This window comes from Anser anser, assembly GCF_964211835.1.
Source record: "Anser anser genome assembly, chromosome: 19".
Lineage (NCBI taxonomy): Eukaryota > Metazoa > Chordata > Aves > Anseriformes > Anatidae > Anser > Anser anser.
The window spans coordinates 4,241,125-4,268,670 of record NC_139740.1 but is presented as its reverse complement, the minus strand read 5'-3'; the positions used below and the strand labels follow the sequence as shown (position 1 = coordinate 4,268,670).

Here is a 27,546-nt window from a genome sequence, read left to right as displayed (position 1 = left end):
GCCTGCGACAAAGGGGTCTGGGTCTGTCCCTGTGCCTCAAGGGGGCGGGTGCCTCTCCCCACCTCCACCCATGGGGCACAGGGCAGGGACTGGGGCTGCTGGTACCAGCCGGGAGCAAGAGCAGTGCCTCTGGGGCCAGTGCAGGGCTGGCCTGGGCAGCAGCAGGAGGGCCTGGGGCTCTCGGGGGGGGGGGGGTCCCAGGAGCACCTGGGCTGGAGCTGAGCCCATGCCTGTGAGAGCAGCTGTGCCCGTGGGGTGCTGCTGCTGGAGGCAGCGCTGGCACAGCCCTGGCAGGGGTGCACGGAGCCAAAATCGCTGGAGGCTGCAGCTGGAGGCCTCAGCCACATCCCCAGGCTCAGCTACAAGACAAAATACAGCCACTGCCACCTTTTCTGCAAAATCCACAGATTCCACGTTAAAAGAACTTTATTTTCGGAAGATTACTTGCTCAGCTTAGTCATTTTGCTGTTTTTAAACCGCATCAATATCTGTGTCACCTCGGTGGTATGGTACACTGTCCTATTGAAACATGCCATATAGATTTTGAATAAATAAAGCTACAAAGCCCAAGTTATGTACAAAGATCTTAGGCAAAGGTATTATGTTTACAAACCTATGTACAATAAAACAAATGTAAACAGTCAAATGCAGCAGAGGATGCACAGGAAAGGAGGATCATACAAGCCCTAACAGCAAGGGGTGATGTTCCCACCGCCCTTCTGCTGGGGGCAATGTTTTTTTTTCTCAGCGCTTGTAAATAAACCGATGTAGAGCTGCAGAGCCAACGGAATGTGATGGACCAAACTGGGAAGAAGATCTTTTTAACCTACTGATCAAATCCCAGCTGGGCTTGCTGGTTCATTTTGAAATCCACCAACTCTGAGGCACATAGACAGAGAACTCGCACAAATACATTGCTTGAAAGACCCACAAGGTACACAGTCGCCCAAAACTGTCACAGAAGCCTGCAGGTGACACTGTGAAATCCAGTCATATATTACACAGATCTGAACATGGTTTTGATGGTTATGGGGTCCTGGGAGGGGGCATGGCATGGGCAGTGCGGCCCATTGGCTTAGCGGCTTCCTAGCGAGCTCAGCGTCTCGGTGCGGAGAGGCGGGGAAGGCTCGCTGCGCAGGGTGGCTTCCCGGGGCTGGGGGCACTGGGGTGCAGGCACCCCGCAGACCTCAGCTCATGACAGCAGCCGCACGTTGCTGACCTGCCCCAGGTCCCGTGCCAAGGCTCCAGCCCCATTCCCGCTCCTGGATTGGGCTCAGGGCTGTGACAGTGCCTGACAGGTGCTGGGCTTGGGCCGGGTGCCCCCAGGGCTGCTGCCACCCCTCTGCTTGCTCCCCCTCACAGCCCAGCCCCAGCCGAGGCGCAGCCCCCCCGCTGCTCGGGCTGCACAGGCAGGGCTGCAGCTGCTCTTGTCCTCCCTCCCCTTCCCGCTCCGGGGCAAGGCCAGAGGCAGACACCCACCAGCTGCACCCTGCACAGCCGTTATTTATTAATCTGCAGTAACTCAGTTACAGACCCGGACCTGATCCCCAGCTGCAGATGTCTTGCCCCCTCCCTCACCTTACCCCGTGTCTGCCTTGAGGGGTTTGAGCCTGCTGGGGAGGAGAGCAGCTGCGTGGTTAAGTGGCAGGATCGTGGAGGGGACGGGCAGCGAGAAGTGTGGCCTTTCAGAAAAGCAGCGAATGTTTTTGTCACACCAAACCTAAGTTAGAGAAGAGATAAAGTGACAGGTCAAGGAGCACCTGGCCAAGGTTTTGCAGCCCCTGCAACAGAGCACGACGTGGCTCAGCTTGTGCGACGCGGCGTGGGGCCAAGTCAGAACATGTCCACTACAGCAACAGGAGAAAGTTAACTATCAACAAGACACGAGGGGCTGTGAGCACAGGGCCTCCTCCAGCAGCAGCCAGGCAGGGACTGCTGCACACAACGGGGCAGGTCGTGTTCCAGCGGGGTGGGAATGGGGAGGAAACTGAAGCAGTTCGTCTCTTGGTGGGCTGAGAAAAGCATCCGCAAGTCCGAACACCACCTCGCGCTGACTCATACGCTCAGGGGGAGCATGCCAGGTGCTGATGAAGGTCTGGAGGCTCCCAGTCCAGGGGAACCTTGATCAAAGCCATTTACTGCCCTGAGAGGAAACAAGAGACAGGCAGGTGAGTGACAAGCAACCCCGGGAGCTGGTCCCGCTCACCTCACCCACCACCAGGAGCTGGAAGACAGACCCACCTCCTTCCTCCTCAGACACCTCACAGCACCCTCCCCGAGACACAACGCAGACGGGGCAGTGGCTGCAGGGGGAGCCGAGGGGCCCCAGCCTCGGGGGCACAGCCACACTGTAGGCCTGGTCCCCCTGCAGCTCCCCTTCCCCGCGGGCTGCAGCCGCTGCCAGGCCCAGCAGGGCACGGCCGGGGGCAGCTGCAGGGCCAGCTCCAGCCAAGCCCCCGGGGTCCGACACGTGGCTCTGGGCAAGCTCTTCCCAGTAAAGCAGCTGGGGAAGCGTGTACGTACACAGGGGTGTCCGCACAGCTCCAGGACAGCCGCACAGCGGAGAAGGGCTCTGCGAGCGCCGGCTGCAGACGCTGCAGCACAGCAGAGGCTGGGGGGCAGCAGGGGCTCCCCTGCGAACCGCCAAACCCCCAGGAGCCCCGGGCTCGCCCCCTCCCAGAGCTGCTGTGGGAGGTAAAGCACACAGAGCCCGCTCCCTGCGGGCTGGGAGAGGGGCACCTGGCTACGACAGCTTCTCGCTCCCTACATGGCTGACACTGACATCTTCTCTAATCAGGCTCAACTCACAGCACCCGGAGCGCACCCCCGCTGCTCACCATCGCCACAGCCTCAAGGCCAAGGAGCAGTTCTTTCCCTCCCTCCCTCCGCCAGGACAGCTCACCCACCCACCGGCTGCCCCGGAGCGAGCACCTCGCCCCCGCGTGCTGCCAGCTGAAAGTGGGAACAAAAAGAAGCTGGAGGGCTCCGGGAGCAGTCAGAAGCAGCTGACCGGGAGCTGTCTGCTCTGAGGCCTCGGGCTGCACCCAGGGCAGCGCTCAGAGGAGCGCGGCCTGACGGCCTGCCAGCAGCTCACATGAGCAGGGCCTCAGGGCTGCGACAGGCTCACGACTGGCCCCAGGACAGACGGCTGCGGGTTCCGCACAGCGCTGGTCCCGTGCTGCTCACACTCACCGCTGACCCTACACCTCCCGGGTCTGGGATGTACAGACCCTGCCAACAAACCCAGAAGCCGCTGCCGTTGTGCTGGACAATTACAAAACCCTTCCAGAAGAGCAGATGAAGAGCTCAGCTGCACACTCGCGAGCAAGGTCAGATTCCCACGGTAACCCGGGGCTGTGCTGCTTCCCACACCAGTGCTAAAGCACGGAGAAAACACCTTTTCCATCTCCTCCCCACTAAGCTTGAAATTTCAAGCCCCATTGGAGTATTACTTTGATACATTTCAGAGACGAGTGCCTCCAGGACCGCCTGCAGCAAAACGCTGCTGGAGGAGGCTTAGGGGCAGACGCGTTTTGCTAACTGATTTGAGCGAAGGGGCAGGCAGCCAACCTCCTCCCAACATGACTCTGCAAATTACTTATCAGCTAGAAAGCTGCTCTGCCAACTAGGACAGGGGAGAAACAAAAAAACAAACAGGATTAAAACACGGTAGTTTGCTTCCTTTTGAACAGAAAACTGACGTTCAATCGCAGCAGCATGGAAGGGTCACGTCTGGCGAGTCACGTTAAACCCAGGCTCTGCAGGTTTGTCGTGTTTCCCTGGGCAAAACTCGGAGCCCTTCTCGCGACAGACAGACGCTGCCCCACGAGTGCCCTTGCCCCACGTGCTGCGCCCTGCCTGGGCTGAAGTGGGACAGAAGTGACGGCCGTGCCCTCGCAAGGCAGCGATCGGCTGTGCCGTGGCACGAGGCCGAGGGCAGCGCACGCAGCAGGGGCCGCATCCCCACAGGGCTCCAGCTGCACTCGCTGCCCGCGGCCGCCCCGCACTGCCCGAGGGACGCATTTGAATTAAATCCCGACACGTGGCATTTGTGCATGGCACTACACCAGGGACCGGCCAAGCCAAGCAGCCTTCGCTTCTGGTATTGCTACTTTTGGGGCACTGGCTGCTCCCAAACAGGGTTTCACCCCGTGGGGAAGTACTCAGCCGCAGCCACCCCCACCCAACAGACCTGTCCGTGCAGGCAGCTTCACCTCTGAGGGATGCCACGCACGTCTAGCCCTGCCCAGCTCCTGCTCTGAGGCACGTTTGGCAGCACGGGCCCTTTTCAGTCTCCCAGAGGTACACAGACAAGGCCAGAAGCCACGAAGCCATCGGGCACTCCGCACAGACGCCACACAGCTGGGACGTGACCCAACCTAAAGCACCAGCATTGCAAATTATCCCACGAAGCCTCAGACAAAAGGGAGAACGATCCCCATCTCAGAGCCGGGGGCAGCAAGGGGATGAACGCTGCAGACCCGGCGCTGTGCGGCACCCCCCGTGCCGGGGCAGAGGCCTGTGGGCACCCCCAGCCTGCCCGGGCGCTGCCCGCAGCTCCGGCCCTCGCGGAGCGCCCCGCTGCCTGCACCGCAGCCCAAGCACTGGGGAAAGGCCAGGGACTCCCTTCTGAGTCCTGACCTCACTCTCCGAAGTGAAACCACCGGTGGAGCACGTCGATCGCTCCAGAGGGACCATGGCCCTGTAACCTATCTTTACAGAAAAGCTGTTTTAGGCAGGGGTGATGTGGATTTGCTGGCAGCAGCGCCGTGAGAAGTGGTGAGCATGAGGACAGCGGTCACGCGAAGAGGTGCCAGCACTGCGCAAGATGGGGAGTGCTCCCAGCACTACGATGCACAAGGGAGACAAGCAGGCTTTCTGATGAAGATGGAGAAGATTAAAACCTTGTTTAGAAGCTTTGTGAGGTTTCCCCGTGATTTGCTAATTAAAAGAATATCAAGACAGAGCAGAGCTCATTTGCGGCAGCAGCTTCTCCCCGGCTCAGCTCCCAGTGAACCCGCACTGTTCATTGTGTACTGCTCGCCCAGACTTGCCCTCGGTGCAGAAACAAAGATCAAGAAGCAGCTTTGATTCGCAGGAAGCCAGATCAGTAAGTGGGGCACAGGAAAAGGCTTCGAACAGTAGCAGCAAACGGGGGGATGCTGAAGGCTGGCCTTATGGCTGAGTTTATAGATGTTTTAGCAGCCATGGACTTCTGTTGTTAACAAAAATGCACAAAAGAAAGAAATTAGCGTTACTGCAGTTAGAAACAAAGGAAAATAAAGTTAAGTGGAGCAATTCTTTAAGAAAAGAAAACAACTGTAGTGTGGTGGATGACTACTGACCAACGAGAACAACCTGGGAAGGGAGGTCTTGTGCTCAGTCTCCGGGGCCAAAACCCTCCCGTTGTGGCACACCCAGAGCCAGGAGGAGCACGCACATCACTCCATGCTCACCGCTCCATCCAGGCTGGCACACACACGGGGTGACCGCACGCAGAGCTGGCGGTGCCGGGCAGCCTGGGGACCTGCCCTGGGTGATAAATCCCGGCCAGGCCGCTCGCTTCCTGCCGCCGCCACTTTCCCCGCTCGCTCGGACCCGACCCAACCCAACACGCTCTGCAGCACCCGCCCTGCGCTCCTGCTCGGGGCTCCTCACAAGTCAGGCTCTGGCGCTTCCAGCGGAGCTGAAGCCACCGGTCCCTGCTGGGCACGTCCCCCGCAGCTGCTTCTGACGGGCCCTGCCTGCCTGTCCTGGCAGCAGCATGAACCTCGCGCCCATTTCCAACTGCTCCCTCTGCCCTGTGATTACTTAAGGCAGGCTTTTACTCACTGATCTGTATTTCGAGCTGTACTTTGCATTTAGCACAATGTCTCTGAGACTCCCTCGACCCGTAAGCATCACACAGAACCTCACCAGAAGATTGTCTCGCAGCTGAACAACCCAGCCTGAAGAGTACACTGATGTGGTCAAAGCACACTTGGAGCCCAGCTTATCAAGGAAGCACGAGCAGAAGGTTCCCAGACAGACGAGTGCTTTACACCAGCTCCCTGACCCTCCCGAGTGCACCAGCAGCACAAGGAGGCACAACAACACGCAGAGCGGAGAAGCAGGCAGGAGGATGGGGCAGACTGAGCTGGCGGGGAGCTGTGCTCCAGATGGGGCAGGGCACTGACCCTGCACACTCCCTCAGGAGCAGGATGAGCCCTGGGGTCCTGCTCCCGCTGCTGACAGGGCAAGGGGCTCACAGCCCTGCTCCCCTCCTCCCCCCTGCTCCGCAGCGCCCTGCGCAGCACCTCGGTGCCTGCTTGCTTTGCCACGACCACAGCTACGGCAGCTGAACGTCAGCCAGCCAATGTCCAACGCAGCGCTGAAGGAAAAACATGACCAAAGGGCAAAATTCACCAAGTTTCAAAATGAAGATTTCACCAAGGTTTCAAAATTCACTAAGTTAGCAGCGCTACTTCGCCCCGTATCTCTGATGCGTCCGGTTCAGTCAGAAGCATGCAGGTATTTGAAAAAATATTAAACCAAGAAAGCAAGCAGCACTCAGTCTTATAGTTGCAACTGGTCACAGCACCAGAGAAGTTTATCTAAAGTAAGGAGAAACAGAGATTATAGCCTCAGGCTTTGCTCATTGCCTATTAGTTCGTAGTGCCAGGAGAACTACGTCATGCAGTTAGCACAACCACCAACGCTGCACCTCCAAGCACCAGAGTTAAAACGCATGCAGCTTATCATGTAAATGAATTCATTTACCCATGACCAAGGTGGGGAATATGACCTTTTCACGCCTAGTGGAGAAAAATTGAAACAGTTTATGCACACAATACAGACATTCTTGGGCATAACCCTGGATGCAAGGAACGGGGAAAAGCAGGGGTGCTGAACCAACCCTCGCCTGCCCTCTGCTCTGTGACCCCTGTGTAAGGACACTGCTCTGCATGGGCAGGGGGGGATCCCCCTCCAGTGACCACCAGCACCCCCACCACGCTCCAGTGCTGAAGTGCATGACCCAAATAAAAGCTTGGAGCACTGCAGAGCACCTTACAGGACGTGGATTTGCTCAGCTGCACCTAATGTACCCACATTTAAGAAGGCTCCCTCTTTTCCTGGGATTTTTTTTTTTTAAATAAGGAAGACCAGGGAACAGCAAGACCCTCAGTTCCTTTCAGTATTAGACCCTCAGTTCCTCAGAATTACAATCAGGGCCAGGGACATCAAGCAGAGGTGCTTTCCACGTTTAAACTTTAGCTTGCTTTTTTTAAAAGAAAAAAAAAATCATAGCCCAGCAGATTCACAGAAATGCCCTAAGAATAAACACCGACTGCAATGACTCTGACGTGCCGGAAGGCAGGCAGAGGAGCAGGGTAGAGGCAAACAAGCAGTTCATGCCCCAAGGAGCAAACACCCAGTCTTGGCTCACCGCTGTCCCTGCTCAGCTGTTCTAGTGCCAGGCCTCTGCGGAACCCATCAAGGTCAGAACCATTTTATTCCCCAACTGGATCGAAGTTCATAACAATTAAGAACAATTACAAGAAGCGAGCAGCTATTGGAGACCGTTCTCAGGTGCTGTTCTGCTAGGTCCTGGTGTCTGCACAGAAAGATCATGTTCCTAAAGGAACGAGTCTGGAGGAAACTGATATTATGCTAGACTTGGTAGAGCGTAGAAAAAGGAAAAAAACAGTAGGTAAGTCCTGCCTCCTCCAACTCTCCAGCAAAGCTCACTTGCAAGCCCAGCTATCCTCCAAACGTCCCCCGGAGCGATGCTGAGGTGACTGCTCCTATCCCTGCTCCCACCACGCCAGCTCCTGCACCTTGAGCCGCCTGCTCAGCTCCACTCAGCAAGCAGAGAGTAGGCATTTGAGGAGAGATGGAGGTTCATCGAACATTTTAACCAACAAAATGGCAAAGGAAAGTAAATGGAAGCGTAACGACGTGACTGAATTACCTCTGTCACAATCCCACCACCCAACAACTGGCTGTTCATAAGGCAGCGGCTGCAGATTGGACCGGGTCTACGAGCACGCGTGGCTGATTCAGGCTCCAGCGACAATTTGGGGCGGGGAGGAGAGTACAGGGGCTGGAGAGAAAGGAGGAGAAGAGGGGAGAAGAAAGGGCACTCCTCAGCTCAGCCCCTCGTGCCCAGCCGCCGTGACGTGCAAGGGACCGCACGGCGGGGCCGGCCTCGCCGCCGTGAGGGCTCTGCCCGGCTTACCGGTGCGGACACAATTATTCAGGCTTTACACGGGAACTGCGGCGGCGTGTACGCAGCACAGACACCGCATCCACCCCCAGGGCACCAGAGAGGCGGGAAGGCAAAGCGAGGGCAGCTGCGAGGGGAAGGGGCAAGCCCCTGACCCCAGCAGCACATACGAGAGGAGGGGAGAGACAGGACAGCAGGGCTCAGCAAGGGTCTCACAACGTGCGGGCGTGCGCATCAGTCATTTCCACGCGCTCCTCTAGCCTGCTAACATCCTCCAAGTCTGCTGTAGAAGCGCTCTACCAATAGGCTGCCTTCCTAAGCCTTTTTCAGCTACAACCTGCTCTGAGCTGCAGGCAGCCAGCCCAGGTAACAAATGTGATGACAATCTGGATAATTAAAAGTGACCCCCCCCTCCTCCCCCCATGCAGCAATCAGCTTATTTGTCACACCACACCTCAATATAGCCACGCTGCCTGCTAAGAGCAGCTCTAATCTCTCCCTAGCACTATCCCGACAGCTTGCACACGAAATGAAGCCTGGGTTGCAAGCGTAAGCACTGCTGTGGGGGTGTGTGGACCCCGGTCAGCCTCCCAGTATGCAGACAACCCTGAAGTCTGTCCGATTTGCAAATGATGATGACCTTGTTAAGTATCTGAACACTTCCTTTCCAAAAGCAACCAAAAATGGTTGCTGTGAGAACTCTGTATGCCAGTTTCTAAGCAGCAGCTTGCCCTGCTACCCACATAGCAACGTGATTCAGCTCACAGGAGAAGGATTGCAGAAGCCCAGCTTGACTGTTCTCTATATGGCACTCTTTAGGTTGCTAACAGCTCATTTAATGCTCTAAAATAAATCCTAGATTGAGGGTGTGCTGAATATCAGCATTAAAACTGCACTGGCTTGGGGTTTAACAAGGAAGACTGGCACCACGGAGGGAGCACGGAGGGTGTTTTGCCCGGTGACACCAAGCCCGGGTTTCAGTATCACCGAGTAGCCCCGGAGGAGCGCTCGGCTGCGCCTCCTGCCCTGCAGCGCTGCTCATCCAACCACAGGGACGGGGACGTCCTCCTGCTGAGCCACTTCCCCATACGAGGGGAAGTCATGTGAGAGTGGTTTTTCCTGTGAAAGCAGTTTCTGGCCTCCCAGCTGATGCACAACGCAGCCGGGACGAGTACAGCTGCCCCTTCCATCAGCCAGAATTACACAATCAGTGACATTTTCTTTTCCACTAATAGAGGAGGAAGTAAGGAGGGCCCCACCCTCCAAGCGAGCCTGTGCTGCCCACACTAAGCTGTTCGTACCGAGGGAGCCTCCAGATATGTGGTTAAGGCACTCCCCACGCACCAGTAGCTATGGCAACTCCACCACTATTTCCTTGAGATCCTTTTGAAGGCCACGGTCTCCCCACCAGCTGGGAGATGAGGCAGCAGAGGGGCAGAACTGGTGCTGACATCCTACCAGCTGAGAGGTCACACACTTGCTTTGCTCTTCGCCTTACCTAAGCCTACATTATTCTTGCTTCTCTGTCCCCTTGAGAATTTGGCTCCACAAATCATTTGTCTTATTGGATGAAAGCTGTGGTGGGCTAAAAACAGGCCAACCCACCCCCCGGGCTTCACGTAGCACCCTGAAACATGCTCCCCCCCCTTTAGTGTAAAAATAAACCCTGACTTACCCTTTGTCAAAGAAGGAAGTATGTCCTGGATGAGGGTACTTCGCACCATTGCTGTTTATCATGCTGCTGTTAACGTTCCCTGAAATATAGGATTTCCGCGATGCCTGGTCCTTTGCAAAATTTCTGCAAGCAGCTAATTTGGATTCTAAGGCCTGTGAAAGGAGAAAAAAAGTAAGATTAAGAAAAATATTTTACTGCTCAAGTTCAGGCTTTGACATGACCACAGATGACCGTGATCTGTGTGATCACCCCAGTGTAATCATCTTTGGCAAAAACTGAACTAAATGGGAACAAAGCTCTCATTTTCTCTCTGTCATCCATCCACAATTGAAACCCACACAATGAGATGCTGATGCTGACTGCCAGGCACATTTTGCTTCCATCAGGGCTAGGATTTTAGAACATATCAACTCTCATTTAGGTACCGAAAGTAAGAAGGTAACTTGGCAGAAGTTACTGAAACCTCTTGCTTTAAGAACTTGAGCGAGGCTGGCGTAAACTAACCGGAGGACTCAGAGAGAACAAAAAGCAGAATCGTCAGGTTTTGGGAGTGACTGCACATTTGGAAAATTGGAATTTTTCCCAGGACAATGTCTTCTGGCATTTCTTTCTTAATCATTGTCTGAAAAACATGGCTAGTTTCTTAATCCTCCCTGATAATCTTCAGCAGAAGAGGTGCTACTGACACAGCATAAGACAGCAGAAACAAAGGCAGCTAAGCCCATCCTCAGGGTTTCTACCTCATCTCTACTATTTCCAAGCTAGCCTTGCAAGATCTTTTTCCCCCTGTGCAAGGTAACAGACCTGCCTCATCCACCGACTCCTGGCAGGAAGGAGACCCAAACCCTGATTCTCTCCTCCACTTCAGTACGTTCCCTGCCCTTTCTGCCATTTATCACAAACCGAGGTTTAGCTTGGTAAGACTCTCTCTGGTCCAGCAGAAAATCCTTGCAATTATTTGCTATATCCACCCTGCACGTGTATGAATTCCCACACTCGCAGGCACATGGAGACAAAATTTCAACTCAATAGTACATGGGGCTTTGTCAGATTCCATGTAGTAAAGTACTCCATTAATACCTTACTGATGTACTAACAAATAAGGGAACGCTAACATCTTCTAGAAACCCCTTTAATCTTCCTTAGTGATTTTATATAAAGATACCTATCTATCTCTTGGTCTCAAAGCATCTTTCTACTGGAAATATCCAGTGTGATCTGCATCAAGTAATTTGCTGTCTCACAAGCAAGCAAGAAAGCTGAAGGGAACTTCTTGGAGAGAAAGGGAGTCTGAGGCATGGGACGAGGTATCCTGCGTGTAGCCAGCCCAAAGAAATCCTGAACATCCTATAATTATTACTAAACAAATGCATGAGCTGGAATTTTGCATCACTGGCAGAGCGTGTGTTTAAGAGTAGGCTGGGAAAGAAGCATGCTTATTTGGCATTTCCTGTCCTTGCAGAGTAATCACACAGGATTGTGATTAAGCTCCCTAAATCCCCTGCAGACTCTTACTCACAACGATCCCATTTTAAACATGCCACTCCATAACCCTGAGTCGTCCTGTTGCCCTTTCAAACCAGCTTTGAGCTCACCAGCTCCAAATGTAAGCAAAGATGTCATTTTTAGCTCAAACTTTGCTGAAACAACCATCTTGACTGCAGCTATTTCTGTTTTCAGCGTTAACCACAAGGGACAGAGGAAAGCCAGCCCTGGAGGCCAGGCACCGAGGCTACCCATGCTTCCACTCAAAACACTAACCACTGTGGCACTTAAAACAAGCTTCTCGTAACTCAAAAGTCACGTCTTCATTCAACTGGAAAGCCTGGCATCCTAAGAAACACCGTAACAGATGTTTAAACCACTTCTTCCCTGCTTAGAGTTGTAATCCCTTTAAAGGCTCACACATTTCACTTCCCGTTTAACTACACATGGGAACATTTGGCTTTCTCCTGATTTATTTTTTCCCTTTCTTACCCAAAGGGCTCTTTTTTAAAATTTATTTATTTCATTTTTCAGCAACACTTGCAGATCTCCTCAGGCACAAGAAGAAACACTGACAGTCCGATTTCAGCTCACCTGCTGTGACATAAAACAACTATGCAATGGGCACCCCAAGTCTAAGGTTCAGTTCTGAGTCCTGGTCTCATTACAGAGAAAGCTGCGGGACTCATTTGAAATATGCACAAGTGCCCAGTGATGTCTAGCCCCATGTACCAAAAGGCTTGAAGATTGTTTTTACTCCAAGTATGAATTTCATCAACAAAGCTGGCATCAGAACTTCAGCAACCTGCTCTACAAATCAAGATTAAAAAAAAATAATATATTATTACATACTAAACACTAGATGTGGATGATTTGGAAGAGACACATTGGAAACTACGGCATGAACTCAACCTGGGCCACAGCCCTCTATAATTTGCTTACAAGGATGAGAGCTCAGTGACAACAGCACAGAACTAGAGACACTTCAGGACAGAGCACTCACCCCCACTTTCCGTAAGAGATCTCCCACAATGTTGAGTGCAGATATTCTAGCTGAAGGAGTAAGAGGGCTGGTACCAAATCCGTTTGGAATAGCTGCAAACAAACATTTTATTACGTGAGTTGCTATGTGACTTGCTCCTCCACAGTTCAATTTTTTAAATAACTTCAGTATCAAAGGGTAAATCCAAAATCCTACTGCAGGCTCTTCATACTGTTACTCCACAGTAACACAGGCTGCACAATCACTAGCCACGGAAAGAATAAAAAGCTTAATTCCTGTCCACTGCCTCCTTTTCCATTAGACCTACATGCAGAGTTCATGCACTCCCCATCTGCAAGGCTTCTGCCTGCAATCTATCTAATGCAACCAGAGCTTCCCCTGGAATCTACTCTAATTTAGAAAATAAATGTCTTAATCCTTGTGATTGTCCAGAGCCTTCCAGATGAGAAGAGGACTGGACTAACATCCTGCTGCCTCACAGAGAAAACAGCACCCCTGAAAGCAACTGTGGTAACAAAGGCAGTCTAGACTGTCACAATTACTACCCACCATCTACCCACCACTGCTACCCTGCACTTAAGCTGAAATATCAGTCACTGCACTGCCCTGCAACCCCAAACGTGCTCTACTGCAGCGTACAATCCCCACCACCCCAAAGCAGTAGCTCAGCTTCTGAATCTTTCTTTTCCGTAAGATTTGCTCATGATACTCAGTAAGTAGGCCTGATGCTGGCCCACGATTTAAAAATGTAATTTTTAAATAAATAAATAAATAAAATTTAATAAATTTAAAATTTAAATAAATAATTTTTTTTACATATTTTAAATTTAAAAATGTAATTTTTAAATTACATTTATGTAATGCCCGTTGGATCCACATGTACCACGTTTACTTAAACATGCGGATCATATACCACATGATCCACATGTTTACTTAAAGTTCACTAACATGGACCTGGTCTGAAACTATTTTTGACAAGCAGAGCATAATCCCAAACAACTAGGCACAGCTTCTAGGAATTCTACCTTTTGGGGAAGGAAAACTATTTTCTGATCCTTTTCCAACAGGTGTAGCTGGCAAGGAGAGAGACGCCTGGACAGCTGAATCCATCTTTTCACAGTCTAGAGTCGGAGAACTAGGTGCAGACTTTCGGGTGACTTCTTGTTGCCTTTCCCGTACCGCGAGCTCTTGCCGTAAGTCTGAAGTTGGAAGAAGGAAAATACAAAACACACACATTATATTAGCAACAGATTTCTCTAACATGCTAATCGTTTTTTGAGAGGGGAAGGGGGAATACTTTGCAATAACCGAACACTAATTCGCTGTTGCTGGCTTTCTCCAGCAAGGAGCCCCGTCTCAAATCAGACAGCTCGATACCAGCACCTCCCATTACAGCTGGATGTAAAGAGGCAGCAGAGATCCCCCAGCCCAGAGAGCTGCGTGACCCCAGAGGGCACAGCAGGTGACTTGACCTCAGCATTCTTCCCCACTTGTAGTTTGGTTCCATGGAAAGCGTGCTTCGAAATACTTAGCTGGTTACAAATGCCTGCTGAACTGCATTCAGCTCCTGCTCAAATAGAAGCTGGGAAAACAGATTAATGACCTGGTCTTGTGTTTCTAATTCCTCATGTTATTTTTCCAGTTAATAATTCACAGGACTGCACACCAGCCAGAGACAGTCAAAGGGCTGTATCCAGTGTTTCTTGACTCCTCGGCAAATGAAAGAGCAGGCTGAAGAAGCCAGTAGTCCAAACGAAAGAGAATCATAGAATACTCTGAGCTGGAAGTGACCCACAAGGATCATCAAGTCTGTTGTACAATATGGCTTTTAAGTTATCCTAAATTTTTAGGAAAGATTTTGAGCAAAACAGCACAACTGAAATGAAATCCGATTTGGATTCCTAGAAGAGTATTTGTGGCTGTTCAATCAGAAATGTTGTATCTGATTTTGATATCATATCTGTTCTTTCAGTGGCTAGCATTCCTGCTTGCTTACATGGGAATAACGTGCAACTTTGCTATTCCAACAAATGCTAAAAAATTTCCAAAGAACTCATCCAAGACAGAGGACGTCTCATTTGATGATTCTTCCAGTGTTCTAGAAGATAATCCCCTAGGTTTTGCTGTTTTCTCCAGTATTATTGCCCTAACCCTAGGCTGCAATACATACATATCTTCAGAAAATTCTTAATCTCCCTTCTCACATTTATTATAAATAAAACTGTTTTCAATAGTGGCTTTCAATTTGTGGGGCACAAACTTGCTTCAAAGAGGCTCACAAAGAACACCAACAAAAAAATCCCAGCCTATTGTCAAGTGTATGGCCTTACAGTCAGATCGTGGTCTTCATTGAGGAATTGTTTTAGAGCGCTTCACTTTGGAATGAACGTTGAAAAACACTGAACTACTGCAATGGCAGGCTTATGAGCAGATTGCCCCATTAGAGAAGTCGTGTTCCCCAACCATTAAAAAAATAGAATACCAATAAAAGAAAAGTTTCCCCCATGTCCTCAATGTGAAACACACCAGGGAATTCCCAACTCTTGATTATAACCCAGAAGACTATCTTAAACATCTCTGATCCTACAGGTCTAACCACAGTCTTTACTGGAGTATCTTTAATAAGCCAGGTGATTTCCAACAGATTTAGAAAGTATACAGTAGAAAGAATTTTAAAAGATAGTTGTTTGCCATTAATCATGCATTTCCCTGTCATCTCCTGTACTTTCCCTTCCTATACAAGGCACAAAACCACAGACAGTGGGATCTTTTGGAACACAGTTCTCAACTCCATTAGATCTGCGGAACACAGTTTTTGTCTACTCACTTTGGTTAAAAATCCTGAACGAATCTGATATTAATTTGGCCCTACATGCAGATTTTTTTTAGCTACAGTGGACATACAAAGAATAGAGAATATACTGTTAGTAAGCAAATCCCAATGCTTACATTACAATACCAGTTTGAGTGTCATTATGTGAGCCTTTCTATAAACACAAGCTTTGGTTGCTACATGTCTGTTATCAAGCCAACTATGTACCAAGACACAGAAGTAATCAAGAAAGCCGTACCTCTCGCTTCATCCTTTAATCTCTGTACAGAAACTAGCAATGATTCCTTGTCATCCAGTTCACTTTCTAAAAACGCATTTCTCTCAATGGCCTGGTTCAGCCTTTGTTCAAAGTCCTCCAATGAAACTATTGTTGCCCTAGAAACAAAATCCAGAATATTAGGTTCTTCGGCTCAACTAACATAAAAGCGTATTCAAAAACATACTAGAGGAAAAATGTTAGCAGGGTCTACATTCAAGTTAGTCATCTGAAAGCTATGGAAATGCTTCTCCGAAAGGACTAAAACTCCAGAGAAGCCAGGGAGTGAGATGAAAAGAACATGATAGCATCTGGCTCTCTGAAATGTACCAAAGAGCTGGAAAAGAGCCAGTCTAGCGCACCTCGCTCCATTCTTCCCAAGCCATTCTGCAAAGCCGTATATTTTATCAGTGAATCACCTCAGGAAGAACAGGCAACAGCCCAGAAAGCAGGGCACTGGGATATTCGTTCCATGATTTCAGTGGGACAACTCATATGTGTCAAAAGTTAGTCATGAGGTTAAGAGCCTTGTGGAAACTGGGACTCAGCTCTTAGATCTTTTTGCCAGATAGCCGGAGGCTCATTCCTGGTCCCACTGAATCAATGGCAAAATTCCCATTCAGCAAAACGGAAGCATGATCGACTCCAAAACTGGGCGTTTCTAACAGCAGCCTGTTCATTTTGTGCACTTATACAGGCCACATATGTTCCCTACAGTCATTAAGCTGTTATGCAAGGAACAGGAGACTCCTTTGGCCTGTTCAATTTAAAAGGGACTATGTAAAGCACTGGCTTCTTACTTCAAAGGGGCTTTGAGCTACAAGGATCACAAATACAAGTCACCCAGCTGGTAGTATCAAAACCAGCGCACTGGCCTGGCTTGCTCTGAGCCTGCTTGTGCTGCTCAGTTCTCACATGAGCATGAAGCATTTTAGGTTTTGCCACAAGCTTTTCTTGATGTAATATAACACTACCAGCTGATGGAGGTGAACTCCGGGAGTAAAGTTGCACTGTACAAAGAATCAAGCACCATTTTTTTAAACCATGTGCTTTTTTTTTTTTCCTCTTTAAAGAAATAATAAAGTGATGAATCTGAGTAACAAAGAAAAGATCTAGTGAATACTTTAAGGAAATCAGAGGACTGCAGCCTTCACCTCTTTGCACGTTCCAAGTCATCGTTGGCCTGTTCCAGCTCCCTCACATACTTATGTAGCTGATCTTTAATGGCCCTTGTCTGGCTCAGGTCATCCTCTAACAACGACACTTGCTTGTAGCTTTGTGCATACTGGTGCTCCAGTTTCTCCTGAAAGAAAGAGAAGTAGCGAGATAAACATCAGTAGCATACACCCTCCAAATTATCAGTGGTAAAACGGGACAAACAAAGTGAAATACTAGCTGCAGTCTGCTGATCTGGGATTGCTGGTAACGCACAACAAAAAGCGTGAAGGCAGAAGGAACATACTCCAAACATCAAAACTGGACACAGGATAAAATGACAAACACCGCATTGTGCGCCGACTTCTCATCACCACCCAGCTGGCTGCTCAGAGATGCATCCCTGCATCTGTTCCTAACAGCCTGCACTGACAGCTGCTCTGAAGCCTCAAACATCTAGAAAAACAGAGAGAAATCTAACTGCACAGCCTCCCCTTCAGTGCCCCTCTCCCCTGACAATAGCCACACTGTTACCAGAATGCATCTGACATCTCCGTTACCAAAAATTAGAGCTGCTGAAATCTGTTACAAAACCTCCAGGTCCACAAGCTTATCTTTGAGAAACTGGAAGAATCAAGTCCCAGACATGCTCTCATCAGCTCTAAGGGTACAGACATGGTCTTATGGAAAAACTACTGACCTTAAAAAACACGTACTGGCCTTACAGACATAACCAGGACTGGATATGCGAACAAGTAATCCCCCAAACCCTATTTCCGTTAGGTACGTTTTCCAACCCTTGCCTTCACTAAACTAATCCGAAGTTACCAGAAAAGATACTTTTAAAGAACCCCAAAGAGGCAAGAATTTGTTAACACAGAAGCATTAATTAAAAGGCATCATCTGCACACACAGATCCTTATGCAATTCCTGTCTCCACAGATATGGCTGTTAAGAATTAGGAAAAATCGCTCAAAGATGTGCACAAATCACCCATCTTCAGCTTTCTTTAAGGTCTCGTAAAACCAAGGAGACATTCTGGCAAAAAAAAAAAAAAAAAGATTGCAAAGAAAGATGACAACGCAGTGGTCTGACAAAACATACTTGTGTTGTCCACCCTGTTGCTATGCTGATGTTGCCTGGGTAAATAATAAAGCTACCACTTGGCAAAGCCTAGAGAATTCAAATAAACAAGCACAAACTCAATGACAAGAGTTTAATGATGTGAACAAGAAAAATTCCTCTAGAAATTTCTCTGGTAGGTTGCTGCCTTATTTGGAGCACATACTGGAGATCCTCAAGACAGGATCTTAAACAGATGACTCCTTTACTTCATTTGGATATTCAGTGACCAAGAACAGAAAAGACAAACTAAAATGATATCCAAGACACATCTGTAGGAGAGGCAATGCCATTACACACAAGACCTACCTTTAATGTTTCCACTTCATATTTCAGTCTTTGGTTATCTGCTTGCAAATCCCTATTCCTCTGCTCAGCTTGCACTAGCTGTGCCTCCAACTCAGCCTCTAATTCTCTGCTTCCCTCCTGAAATTCAGCCAGCTCTTCGCGAGCTTCCTGGAAGCTGTAAGGAGACAATTTAATCAGTTGAAAATGCAGCATCTCTCAAGTTAAAACAAAGTCCACGGCTCTTTAAAAACAAACAGCTGAAAAAACGCGAGTTTTAAAGTACTTAAGCTTCATCCACAGACCTCTGCAGGGGAAAATGAAAAAATGGGGAAATAAAGAAATTACATTAAGTTTAGCTATAAAAGGAAATTCACTCCCTCACATCAAACAAACAGCTACATTAAATACATGTGCAAATACAACCTGTATCAAGGCTGTTTCCAGGAATCAGGGAACCTGATGAATACTTTGTACTCCCCTAGCTTTCACCCTAGCAGACTTGACAGAGTCAGTAAATAAAGTGAGCTTTTAACCTGCTTCTGGTCAAGCACCGTAACAGAACGAGTTACCGTATCTCTGCACTACCTGGAAATTTAAGGTTGCTGAAAAGCATTAAGCTTTGAACCTTAGGGTTACTAAGCACTTTGGAAGGAAGCCAGCACTTACTAACCTTGTACCACTGCAAGGTATTAAATTGCTAAAAGTAGCCACTCCGCATACTTCACTTATTAATTTTTCATCGTTACCATACGTCATAGCTCAGCTCCTAGCAAGCTGCAGGGAAAACTAACAAAGCTTTAGGAAACTACATACCCACTGGCATCAGGGGGAGACTTTTCTGCCACCCAAGAACAGCCCGGGAAACCCCCCACGTGAAGGACAGGCCCCTTCACATGCCCACTCCCATCCCCATTCCCGGGAAAAAAAAAACAAAACCAAGGCCAAACAGAAAAGCAGCTTGCACATTGGGCTCTTTGGGCTTGAGAGAGGTTTCACTTCTATTGCACACAAGTAACACTGAACGCAAGAAAAGCTTTCCAAAGAGAACAAAAGCTGGGAGCCTCCAGTCACTTTTTGTAACCAAAAAGCCTCGTGCCCCCTTAAAACATGCAGTGGCACAAACACAGGCTGGACTACGAAGTACAGTGCATTTCAATAAATCGCAGCAGCCACCAAATCAGTCACTTTTTATACCAGTAACTAAACTGCGAGAAGCCCAAGGGACCAGCAATGATATCACAAAGCCCAAAGGCAGCTACTTGCAATAAAACGTCAAGTTACTACTCAAGGCAGCACTTTAATTATACAAAGATGCACGTGATAGCAAAAGGGGCCCTCCTCTTGCTCAAACATGCCCAAAACATAGCCTTGAGTTCCTGGCATGGTAGCACTAAGGAACACTCCGCTTCCACAAGGCTGGTAACATAAAAGCTGGATTTAAAGCTGGAAATAAAGACAGCTTTTTTTAACAAACACCTAATACTCATTTTGGTAAAACCTTGCAGAGAATCAGATTAAGCCACATTCCGATCATCAAGAACTGTCTGCAAATCTACAACAGTACCTTTGCTTGTACTTCAAGGAAAGCTCTTTCCAATACGCAGTTTCCTCCTTTGGACTTGAAAAAGTTGGGATTTCTTCACTGTCCATGATCAGTACGTCCTGCAGGGCACAAACACAAGGACGTGCTCAAGATAGGCAGACAGGCAGACCGCCCCGAAACTGCTGCTGGGTGCTGGGCTTCATGGCACGGCCTGGCAGTGGCATCCAGGCTTGGCACTGGCCAGCAGGACGCTAACGATCCCCAGCGACCATCACTCGGCAGATACCTGCCGCAAGTAATGAAATATCATCCGCCTTCAGGAAAGGCTTGTGCAGCAGCCTGAAATGAGACCAAAAGCGTCGGCTGCGTGCTGTAGCTGTCACTGAAGCATTAGCTAATGCCACGTGCTCGTTTAGGACCACCGCTGGTAAGGATGCTGAAATTTACAGCTACCACAGTTCCCACTTCCATTTGGAAAATGTTCTCAGAGGTTCTGCCTGCTGCTGCCGGCACCACGATGCACGCTGCCATTCCTGTTAGGGCAGCAGAGGCACGAAACGAGCGAGCCCAAACGCTCTGAGGTCAACAGCCAACGAGCCGTGCTGTGGGCGTTAAAACTCCATTTACTCTCCCCAGGTTGAGCCCAAGCTAATTTCTGCTTCCGTACCGATGAGGCAGGTAACAGCGGCCACCCCGACACTCGCTGTGCCCTCCCCAGCCACCCCAGGGCAGCCCTCCCCAAACCCCGTGCCCCCCCCCAGGTCAGCAGCTCCTGCCTGCCGGGGGCGTCACCGGGCAGGTGCCAGCCGCGCTCTGCGGTGCGGGAGCAGCCCCCGGGGTGTCACGCAGCCACTTGGGAGCTCTCTCCGAGCTCTTACTCGAGGCAGTCATTTCTCTCCACCCTCTCCAACAGCCAAGACTCAAGCTTGGTTATAAACTCCCAGAAAGGAAAGGAATAAGCTGAAACCAACCTCTTCGCTATGGCAGAGGCTTCAGCCAGCGCTCGTTCCCAGCTCATGCTGGCAGATTAACCCGCCTTTCCCTCTCTGACAGGCGTCAATAGCCAGCGCTGTCCCTCCAGGCCTAACCGTGTCACGCTGACACGTCCCGCATCGCCGTGACCCACATTCCAGACGCCCAGAAGTGGGACAGAACACCCCAGCGCTCTCACCAGAGGGCAGACGGGCTCATTCCCCAGCCCGGTACTTAGCTCACAGAGCGAGGCACAGCCAGCACAGCCGCTCTTCGGCTGGGACCGCAGCTGCCACCACCCAGGGCATGGGACCGAACTCACCCTGTGGGTGCTCAGCACCCCAGAAGCGCCCCGACTGCCTCCCTGTGCTTCCTGCACCTCTCAGCGCTGTCAGATCCAAGCTGCCCGTCACCGGCCAGGCCCCCACGCTGCCCGACACCTGACCGCGTTTCCTTTCCTGCGCTGCCCTGAGCTGAATAAAGCACCCGTGTGGGGCACCGCCAGCCCTCCCGGCACGCGTCCGTGCAGTCCTGCTGTACCTCCAGACGAAAATGTCTTTGGCGTACGCGCTTCAGCTGCCGCACCTGTGGGCAAGGCGGTTTAATGGCAACCCAGGAACAAACGGTGCAAAGCGCCTGCTTACGGTGGATGCGGAGCCCGTGAGTCACCTCCCGAGCCGTCAGGGCTTCACAGCCGGCAGCAAGGCGAGCAGACAGCTGCTGTGGCTCAGGCACACGTCAGGCAGCTCCTGGACTGCACGCGCAGATTTGGGGGGGGGAAGAGAAAGCGACGAGCAGTTTGCCTCGGTTACTGCTGCGTGCTGTCCGTAACACCAGTCCCACACGGATCACGCTGAAACCGCTTCAGTAAGAGTCTCCTGACCTTCCCCTCAGCCTCTCCAAGCGTGCCAGCCGAGGGCCTAGAGCAGCAAGCAGCACATTTTCCCCAAAATAACACAGGCATAGCACTGAACGGGGTCAGCTCCCAGAGCTCCAGAGGAGCTGATCTAAGGAGGTAACCCGCCAGGCAGCCCCACGTCAGCGAAATCCAGGATGCGTTGAGAAGAGAGCTAGCACGAGGAAGTGCCTTGCGTCATTTCCTAGAAGTGGGCGCCACAAGGCGCGCCTGGGCCCGGGACTGCTTCCTGCCAGGAGGCTGGGGAGGGCTGCCCGGGCCCCCCACCGCTGAACCTGGGGGTTTTCCACCCCTTGTCCAAGCACCGCTTCCCTGGAGACACCGAAGGCAGGAGACTCGCCCCGCGGTGCTTCAAAGCCGTCAGCGCCCCTCGTCCTTCACCAGTGGGGTGTCGGAGAGGGACAGCGCCGACCTCCCCAGGCCTGTCCGCGGCCCCTGGCACAGTTTTTAGGCGGTGGCAGCTCGCGCCCACCCGTGCCCGCGGTCCTTCCTCGTGCCCAGCTGCCAGCCCTGATTTTTCACCTGCCTCCTGTGCTGCGGAAACACCTCCGCCAGACACCGACACACTAAGCTCTGACATCCACATCCCGGTACGCGTGCACGAAGCTGTACCACTCGCTTCCTCTCACGTGCGCGGGGGACAAGAGCGAGACAGGAGCGCACACAGCACACAAACGCGGCGGTTCGGGGCCAGAACGCTGCTTTGAGCGTCAGGAGAGGCAGGCAGCTCCCACGCCTGCCACCGCTCCCCATTCCCTGGGTTCACCAGGGCACAAGCGCCCAGCCTGAGGCATCTGACGCGTGGGACGGCGTCACCCACGGCGTGCCGAGGGTTGCACAAGGAGCGCTTTGCTGCAGCGCGTCGCCGGCTGCCCCGGCTCGGGGCTGAGCCAGAGCACGACAAGCCCTTCCCATCCCCGGGCTCCGCGCAGACATGGCGCTGCCAGAATCGAGCCTTTGACAAAGAACACTGAGGCTTTGAGGACACGGACAAGACAATGCAGCAGCGTCTTCCAGGGGAAATGAGAGCAGGCTTATGCCGCTGCCCGCTCGGAATTCATGACAGCACAGCTCGGCATTCACGCAGCGCCCTGGGAAAACTCAGTTGCGCGGGCATAGCTCCAGGTCCGAGCAGCCCTAAAACAAGAGCTGCGTTCAAAGCGCCGTGGCTCCTTTCAAGCCCCCAGTACACAGCAGCGGGACGGAGTAACTCTCCTCTTAAAATGGAACAGCTTTTCTATGCTGTGATTGCACACAAAAAAAAAAAACACACACACATAAAACTGCAGCTTGTAGGTTATGAACTTCTCTAACTGCGTCTTTTTTCTCTTCTTTTTCTTTTTTAAAATGGGACAAATGTGGTTTCCTCACCTCCAGAAGCATCCCGCCAAGTGGGACGCTCAGCATTTTCTGAACCCCACATTCAGCAGAAGGAACTGAACTAACAGGCACCCGGCACTTTCCTCAAGTGCGTTAATGGACCTTGCATTCAAGGCCAAACCGAAATCTTCACTGAGCCACCCCTCAGCTGAGCCATTAAAACACAAACACAGCACCTTAAAAAAAAGCTGCCCTGGCTCCCCATGTGACTGGAGGCTGCAGCTAGGGCTCTGATCAGATGTCAGAGCACAACACGACGCTCGACATCCAGCGCAGCGCTTGGACTCCTCTCCGCCCCTTCCCACAGCTCAGAAGCCGCTGCTCCGCTCTCAGGAGGCAGCTCAGCGACACTTCTCGGCTCACCAAAAGCTACAGAAGCACATCCAAGGCGATTCGGAGCCTTGCTCAGATGCAGCTGCGATCGCCCAACACTTCCAGGGAGCAATCACGGAGAAGAGGCACAGCAACGGCACTGAAGGCACCAAGCCGTGGCGCGAGGCGTCCCACATCCATGCTTTGTTTGCTGACCCACCACCAAAGGTGGCACAACCGCCAAGCGACCTTTGGAACTGAGCAAATAGCCACCTAAAATAGGACTTGGCAGAGAAATCCTGCCAAGGTCACATCCAGCCTCCAGTTCCCCGGGCTGTCGGAGCCCCAGAGGGGCCGGGTGCCTGCCCCTTGGTGCTGGAAACGGCTCTGCCAGGAAGCATCGCTGGGGCCCGGCGGGCAAACCCAGGCCCTCCACCTCCTCCCATCTCAGGAAAGCAGAAGAAAACTTGTTTATGCCATTTCTGGTTGTCAAATCACAGGAACCAAGAGGTAACCCCCGAGCTGGCGAAATTCTGGATTTGTTTATTTTATCTCAAACCCAATTTTGGGCTCAAAGCATGGCTGGGCACCTGAGCACTCCAGAGAAAAAAACAAAAACAAAACAAAAAAACATAAATTTTTGTTGTCTTTCACTTATTAGAATATGGAAAACAAACAAACAAAAGCCGTGGATTAGGTTTCTGCAATCAATTTGTGCTTGTTTTTCTCATCCTGAAATAGGAGCTGGAGGCATTTTCATACGCGTGTTGGAAGGCTGCCTGCTCCCATCACTGCTTCGGAAAGCGAACCTCTGTCTTTTCCTGCAGTACTATTTTTGAACTGAATGTTCTCCGGTGAACCACAACAAATGCCTCCTTGCCTCTTCCAACAGCAGCATACGAGCTTTCAGGAGGAAAAAAGAAGTCAGAGAGCACGGCGTCAGCACAGCGCTCCCTCCCCGGCCGTAACCATAAATCCTGCCCTTCCAAGGCAGGCAGCGCGGCAGGCAGGAGAGAACCAAACCGACCTGCAGGATCCTTGAGCCAGGCTCAGGCTAAAAGCCTCCGGAACAGCCAGACACCGTACAGTAAAGCCTTCTCATCCTGACAGCCTCTGTGGGATCGGCCTTATTAATGTAATACAGCAAGCCCGTCTTGCATGCATGGCCAAGGCTTGCACGCCTAGCAAACAGGGTACCTGGAGGCGGAGAGAGGGACGTGCACCCCCACACCAAAAAAAAAAAAAGAGCAAAACCAAACCAACCTTGCCACATTAGCCAGCCCTGCGACACAAGCAGGGAAAACAGAAGGAAGGCACTAATATGGGAAGCCTCTTTTCAGAAATGCAGCTACAACTACCAAAGGCATCAGAATTCCCTGTTAAAACCATCGTTTCCTTCACACACCTGGCAGCTTAAGACAACCTGCCTCGCCTCTACTTGCTCCCAGCAGCACCACCGAAGCACCTCCTGCCCAGAAGCAACGGCCTCATCTGAGAGTTTAAGGCAAACACAAAGAGCCTGTGACAGAGGCCGGCACACAGGTCCCTTGAGCCTCCCCATTATCTCAGCAATTAATGCCATCCCAGTGACGAAATTCCCTGGAAAGGCGGTGGCCATAGGGCTGAGACGCTTTTGGACACTGCCAAGCGAGTGACTGGGAAGCTTGAAGGGAGGAGCACTTAACGCAGGTTTCTCCTAAGGTGGGGGAATCCTCTGTTGCCTTTTAAATCCCTTACAATCTGGCGGTGCCAGGGAGGGAAAACCTTTCTGAAAAGGCCACCCAGCCACAAGTCACAGGCTGGCCATAAGCAGGGGGACTCGGGTCCCTTCAGCAAACACTTAACGAGATGGAAGTTGTAAAGAAATCCCCGAACTGTGCTCTGATCGGGGCTGTGAAGCTCAGCGGGCTGTACCAGCAGAAGGCCCCTCTGGGGCTACAGCCGTATGGAGGAAGCCACGCTTTGATGGGAGCGTCTCCTTCTGCCCCGGGGTGAGCACAATAATACAGTGGTGAAAACGCACTTTGCTTGAGCACACTTCGATTTTATCTCGATTACGTTTGCAGGGACACAAACATCAAAACACCGTACGGATCTCCTTTTTTAGTCCAACTTCCCCCACTTCTCAAAAATAACTGAGAGAGATTGAAGGAATAAGGAGCAGTTTGCTCCCGTGCTTCTTGGTAGCCTAATGCCAGCCACCTCCAGTGACAACTCTCCTCGTGGCACCAAGGTCACGGACATCACCAGCCTCACATTCCCTTTCTCTCCACTTTTCCTTTCCCTTCTCTTTCCCTCCCCTGCAACGGAGGTGTTATCTCACACACCTGCGGCTCCACGCGATGAGGAAAGGAGGGTTTTACCCCCAGGAGGTGGGGAGGAAGCTAAATCCGTACGCCTCTGGATATACACCTTCACCTTTGCACTCTTGGTAACGCGCAGGATCAAACTTCTGCGCACCAAAAGGTGGACGCCTGGGCTCTGGCTGCACACACACAACACGGACACAGCCCGGCCAGGTCTTGTTCTGAGAGCGGGACAGAGCCGAGGCAGCCCTGACGCCAAAGCCCCAGCCCAAACCCCACAGCACTCACCCCCACCCGTCACACCCCTTACAGCCGCACCTACCCGGCGCTGCCAGCCAGCACGTCTGTGCAGTCCCACCGCTGCTGCGCCACATTTAAATACAAACAAATAAATATCAAAGCCTCCCGGCTGCTTTTCTGCCCCAAGACGGCTCCTTCCTGGGCCGGTTACCAATATCTCACAAAACACTGACCTTGCCAAGGCCGCTTACCCTCTGTGGCGTCCAGGAATTTTTACGCCAAGTAAAAATCGCTCGAACATCCAAGGAGCTGCACCGTGTCACTTATTCAACCGTCACTTCGAGCTCCGCGGGCCCATAAAGCAGCTCTCTGCCCTCACGACCATGCCCGGGCGGTTTCAGAGGGCGCAGCCAAGCCCTGAGTCACCGAGCGCAGCCCGGGGAGAGCACCGAGGGGAGCCGTGTGGGCGCGGGCAGCTCCCCGCCTCGCTACCGCGGGGAGATGCTCGCGGGAGGGCACGTAACCCAGGGCCCGGTGCTGCCTTCTCGCTCCCGTCAGCGCGCTCGGCCTTCACGGCTCGTCTGACGCGATTTGGGTCAGAGCCGTCAGACCCCGGGGAGAGCGGGGCGGGGGGGGCTGCTCGTGTCGGTAGGGCACGGGGCCCGCCGCGCCGCGGGAGGGAGGCTCGCTGACTGGAAGACACCTGAGGGAGACCTCCCCGAGGCGAGGACCCGCCGGGCAGCCCCGGGCCGTTTCTGCCGGAGCAACGAGCCGGGCGGCGGCCGGGAGCGCGAGGCCCCCCGGGGGCGCGGCGAGGACGCGCCCCGTGCCCCGGCTCCGTTACGGGGCTGCCCCAGGGCCCGCTGCCCCCACGCCACGGCAGCCCCGGGCAGGCCGCGGCCCTGGGGACCGGCCGCGGTGCCCCCGAGCCGTGGCGGCGCTTTGGGGCCCAAAGCCAGGAGCGGGGCGCTTCGCCCCCTCAGGGTGCTGGGGGGGGGGGGACTGGAGGGGGGGGGCAGAGGCTCGCGCAGGGCGGTGGCCGCGCAGCCCGGCCGGTCGCGACAGACGTGCGCTCCCTCCAATAGCAGACGGCGGAGCCGCTCCGCCGGCCAATAGCGCTCGCGGGGGGGCGGGACGTGCCCCGTTGTCAGTTGGCAGCCAATCGGCGGGGCCGCGCGGGGCGCCCCAGGCCCCCGGACTCCCCCCCCCCCCGCAGCCCGGCCGAGCCCCGCAGCCCCCCCCCGGCTCCCCCGCACCCCCCGGCCCTTGGCCCGGCCCGGCCCGGCCCCGCCGCTCACCGGGGCGCATCGCCCGCCGCAGCCTCCCGGCCTCGGAACCGCCTGATCCGGGCACCGCGGGGCGGGGCCACGTTATTACGCGAGGCGGGGGGGCGGGGCGAGGCGGGGGAGGAGCTACGAGGCGATGGGCGGGGCTACGAGACCAGTGGGCGGGGCTACGAGGCGAGTGGGCGGGGCTACTAGGCGATGGGCGGGGCTACGAGGCAATGGGCGGAGCTACGAGGCGAGGGGCGGGGCTACGAGGCGGCGGGGGCGGGGCGTCCTGTGGCCACGCCCCCTCCTGGGGCCGGCGGCGCGGGGTTGGCCGAATTCCCCACTTTTCGGGGCAGAAACGGCCGCGGGCAGGGCGGCGAAGCCCTGGAGCCCGGGCCCGGTGCCCGGCGTGTGCTCGTGCACCCCCCGCGGCCCCCGAGCCCGGCTGCTGCGGGCAGCCCCCGCGCCCCATCGCCCCCCGCCTGCAATGGGGCGCCGCCGTCCCCTGAACCCCGCCCCGGGGGCAGCGGGGAGGGGGGGGCGGGAGGCAGCCCGGGACAGCCGGCCCCGTCCCGCTGTGCAG

At 52.8% G+C, this 27,546-nt stretch overlaps 1 protein-coding gene across 7 annotated transcripts; it reads right to left on the bottom strand.

Annotated features, from left to right (window-relative positions):
* Nucleotides 1-388: 388 nt before the first annotated feature.
* NDEL1 (nudE neurodevelopment protein 1 like 1) lies at nucleotides 389-27,088 on the bottom strand. 7 transcript variants are annotated; one of them, XR_014573955.1, is made up of 11 exons: nucleotides 26,991-27,088; nucleotides 19,588-19,685; nucleotides 18,045-18,198; nucleotides 16,613-16,761; nucleotides 15,441-15,577; nucleotides 13,395-13,568; nucleotides 12,370-12,461; nucleotides 9,882-10,033; nucleotides 7,952-8,083; nucleotides 6,760-6,794; nucleotides 389-2,143 (listed from the first exon to the last, which is right to left on the bottom strand). XR_014573955.1 is itself a non-coding variant. In XM_083805038.1 (10 exons), exons 2-10 carry the CDS (start codon nucleotides 19,671-19,673, stop codon nucleotides 2,136-2,138), a joined length of 987 nt encoding a protein of 328 aa, XP_083661164.1. In that variant the 5' UTR covers nucleotides 19,674-19,685; nucleotides 26,991-27,088; the 3' UTR covers nucleotides 389-2,135. The 7 variants fall into 7 exon arrangements, 4 of the variants coding, with proteins under 4 accessions (XP_083661164.1, XP_083661162.1, XP_083661163.1 ...); XR_014573956.1 differs by lacking the exon at nucleotides 26,991-27,088 and adding an exon at nucleotides 25,944-26,084; XR_014573957.1 differs by lacking the exon at nucleotides 26,991-27,088 and adding an exon at nucleotides 20,861-21,540.
* Between the last annotated feature and the right edge of the window lie 458 nt (nucleotides 27,089-27,546).